The sequence below is a fragment of the Musca domestica genome, unplaced genomic scaffold (assembly GCF_030504385.1).
Source record: "Musca domestica strain aabys unplaced genomic scaffold, Musca_domestica.polishedcontigs.V.1.1 2, whole genome shotgun sequence".
Taxonomy (NCBI): Eukaryota; Metazoa; Arthropoda; class Insecta; order Diptera; family Muscidae; genus Musca; species Musca domestica.
Window position 1 is genome coordinate 5,332,467 of NW_026712249.1, and position 2,918 is coordinate 5,335,384.

Sequence of the window (2,918 nt, forward strand, 5' to 3'; positions counted from 1 at the left end):
CATAGCAAGGTTATTTGAAACGAGAGGTAGAAATACCTCCGTCAATTTGGTGGAAATCGATTAGAGCTTTCCAACTCTGAATCGATATCCCATTTATTAGTTCCCTCTGATTCGAAAAATTTTACTGCTCAAAAAAGTTTCATAATTGGTAGATCCACTTCACTTTATTTCCTAATATAAACGTTTATTTGTAACGGGTAGCCCTACTAAATATGCCTAGTGGTGCAGGGTATGATAAAGTCGGCCGCACCCAACTTTTGACCTTTCATTACTGGTTTCCTATTATTTCATACAAATGATACACAAACCATGCTATGTATGTCTAATTAGTTTTACAGTGATATGATTATTTTACGTATGATCCAACTCAATGTCAGTTCTCTATGGCAATTGTCTGCTTTAAGAGAGCTCCCACACAACATCAAATTTAGTGGAGATAGATTGAGATTAAGATATAGCTCCATCGGATTTCAAGGTTAACCGTTCTTTAGGCATTGAATAACTATCATAGTTGGTATAATTTCCAATATAAGCATACATTTGATAGGGATACATTTGCTAGTGGTGCAGGGTATAAAATTGTTCGGCCTCGTCCAGCGTATGTCTTTCCTACAAATTATATTTAAAAATAAAAATAAAAACAATCATTGCGACGTAACTCAGTGTTTCTTACACTCAGTGTCAGTTTGAAACGCAACTCTTTTATTTATTCTTTTAGTGAAATAAAGGTTTAAATTAAATTGAACGTTACTCAGCGAATTACAAAATTCATTCTTGTTTGTGTATCATTGCACATCAATATATCTAAACCATTGTTTTAATACCGGTATTTATTAAAATTGGAATTCCAAATATTTGTTGAGATTTAATGTCAATATAAACTGGCTATTCATCAACGAAAACCTCTACATCATTCAAACAGCTCGTTCAGTTGTCAATTATTTCTTCTGAGTTTGAAAATAATATTTATTCACATCAGCAAAAAACGGAATCTATTTTTAAAACAATTTTTCTTTCAGTTAAATTCTATAGATTTTTCCCTGTCACTCATGACCCAAACTTGACATGACTTGTTGTAGGGTAAAAAATTGGTCATCATTTATTTTCGCCGTTATTCCCAGCAATCGTTAATTCTTAATAGAATCGCGTAGTTCTGCTTTATTCACATTTTTTTTTTTAATTTTGAATATATTATTATTTTGACAACGGGGAGCTGCTGGCTCTTTCTCCAAGCCAATGAAATGTTTTGCGGCGTTTTTTTCTGTAACTCTTTGGCGTATTTTTCTGCGCACTTTCGGCCAGCGATAGGCAGAGACATGGGTGAACAGAGTTTATATAAGAACAACTAGAAAGTAAGACGCGCGTTTAGTTATTCACAAAATTTCACCCATCACGAACGTAGAGAGGTCAATTGGTCAAAAACCGGTCTAAAATGAAATTCTTTGCACTGCTGCTGTGTGCGGCGTTTATTGGTAGCTACGCTGCTGTAAATGGTAAATAACATCGAATTCTGAATAGTTCTTAAAATATGTGGTAGTTTAATTTAAAATAATTTTTTTTCAAAACTTCCAGCCAAAAGTTCCAACAATGAAAAACAAACTAAGACATCCGCCTCGACTGCTGTTATCAAACCCACAGAGGCTCCTTTGGTGACATCCACTGTGGCTCCCACCAAAGCTCCCAAAATTGCAGTTTCTCCCACCAAAGCTCCCAATGTAAAGGCCAATGCCAAGTCGAGCAATGCTGCCACGAAGACTACAACCAAAGCCATGGAACCAAAGCCTACCGCCCAAACTCCAAATACTGATGAAAAAGAGATGATGGAACCAAATCCCATCAACATGCCAGCCATGGATGGGGATATGTTGGAATTGCCCAAAGAGATTAAGCCCTTGGCTGTCACCGGTTTCATTACCCAAAATGGCAACATTTATGAAATTACTGACAAAGATGGTATTGGCAAAATTGAGGGCCGCCAAAATCCCGAGTCGCAAGATCACATTTGCAACTATGGATCCGTGGTAGTTTACAGTGATGTTCCCTGCGATGAAGTGACCAGTATTAAGATTAGCGAATTCAAACAACCCGCCAACAAAGACAAGGAAGAAGAAGAAGAGTCCAAGCCCCAGGAGGAAAACCCTGCCAATGGACAGGATCAAAATGCAAACAAAGATGAAACTAATGTTGGAAATAAAGATGAAAACAAAGATAAAGAAGATGAGGAAGAACAAGATGCCAACGAGGTGAGACCCGTTAGACGTCGCCCCAACAGCAAGAAACCCCGTAATAAGAACCGAAGACGCCAGCAAGCAAACAAACGCCGTAACGGTGCAAGACGCAAAAATCGTCCGGTCAGACGTCAAGGTCAAAATCAACGTCGCAGCCAAGATGAACAGGCCTTGGCCCAACAATACAGACGTCGTCAACAGCAAAAGAGACGCCGTGCCCAACAAGCCAATGGTGGCGTCCGTCGCCAGGGACAAAATCAACGTCGCCGCAATCGCGGTGGCAACAACAGACGTCAACAGGCCTACATTGATGACTACGATTATTTAGATTACAACCGTGGTCGTAGCTTTTAAGTGCCATGAATTGAAGGGAAATTTCTACGAAAATTTGAGAATGATTTAATTTATTTACGAATAAAAGAAAATGTGAAATGTTTACTGGGTCCTGGTGTTTTTTTAATGTTGACTGATTTTCAGAAAATTCGAGGTAAAACCAGCTAATGTCTTGATTGTGAAGAGGATATGATGATATAATATGAGAAATAATGATTTTCGATTCTTTAGCAAAATAAAACAATCAATATTGTTTAGGATTGAAGTAATGTGTATTGGGGCCTCGCATACGATTCTCTGCCGATTTATATATGCCAGTTTGTCTGTGGAAATCGCTGTAGATTCCAAAGGAAATGA

General features: G+C 38.0%; 1 protein-coding gene across 1 annotated transcript; it reads left to right on the top strand.

Annotated features, from left to right (window-relative positions):
- Positions 1-1,269: 1,269 nt before the first annotated feature.
- LOC101892574 (nucleolin) lies at positions 1,270-2,643 on the top strand. Its single transcript, XM_005188544.4, has 2 exons — positions 1,270-1,493; positions 1,573-2,643. The coding sequence occupies exons 1-2, from the start codon at positions 1,433-1,435 to the stop codon at positions 2,580-2,582; spliced, it is 1,071 nt and encodes a 356-aa protein (XP_005188601.4). The 5' UTR covers positions 1,270-1,432; the 3' UTR covers positions 2,583-2,643.
- The last annotated feature ends 275 nt before the right edge of the window (positions 2,644-2,918 follow it).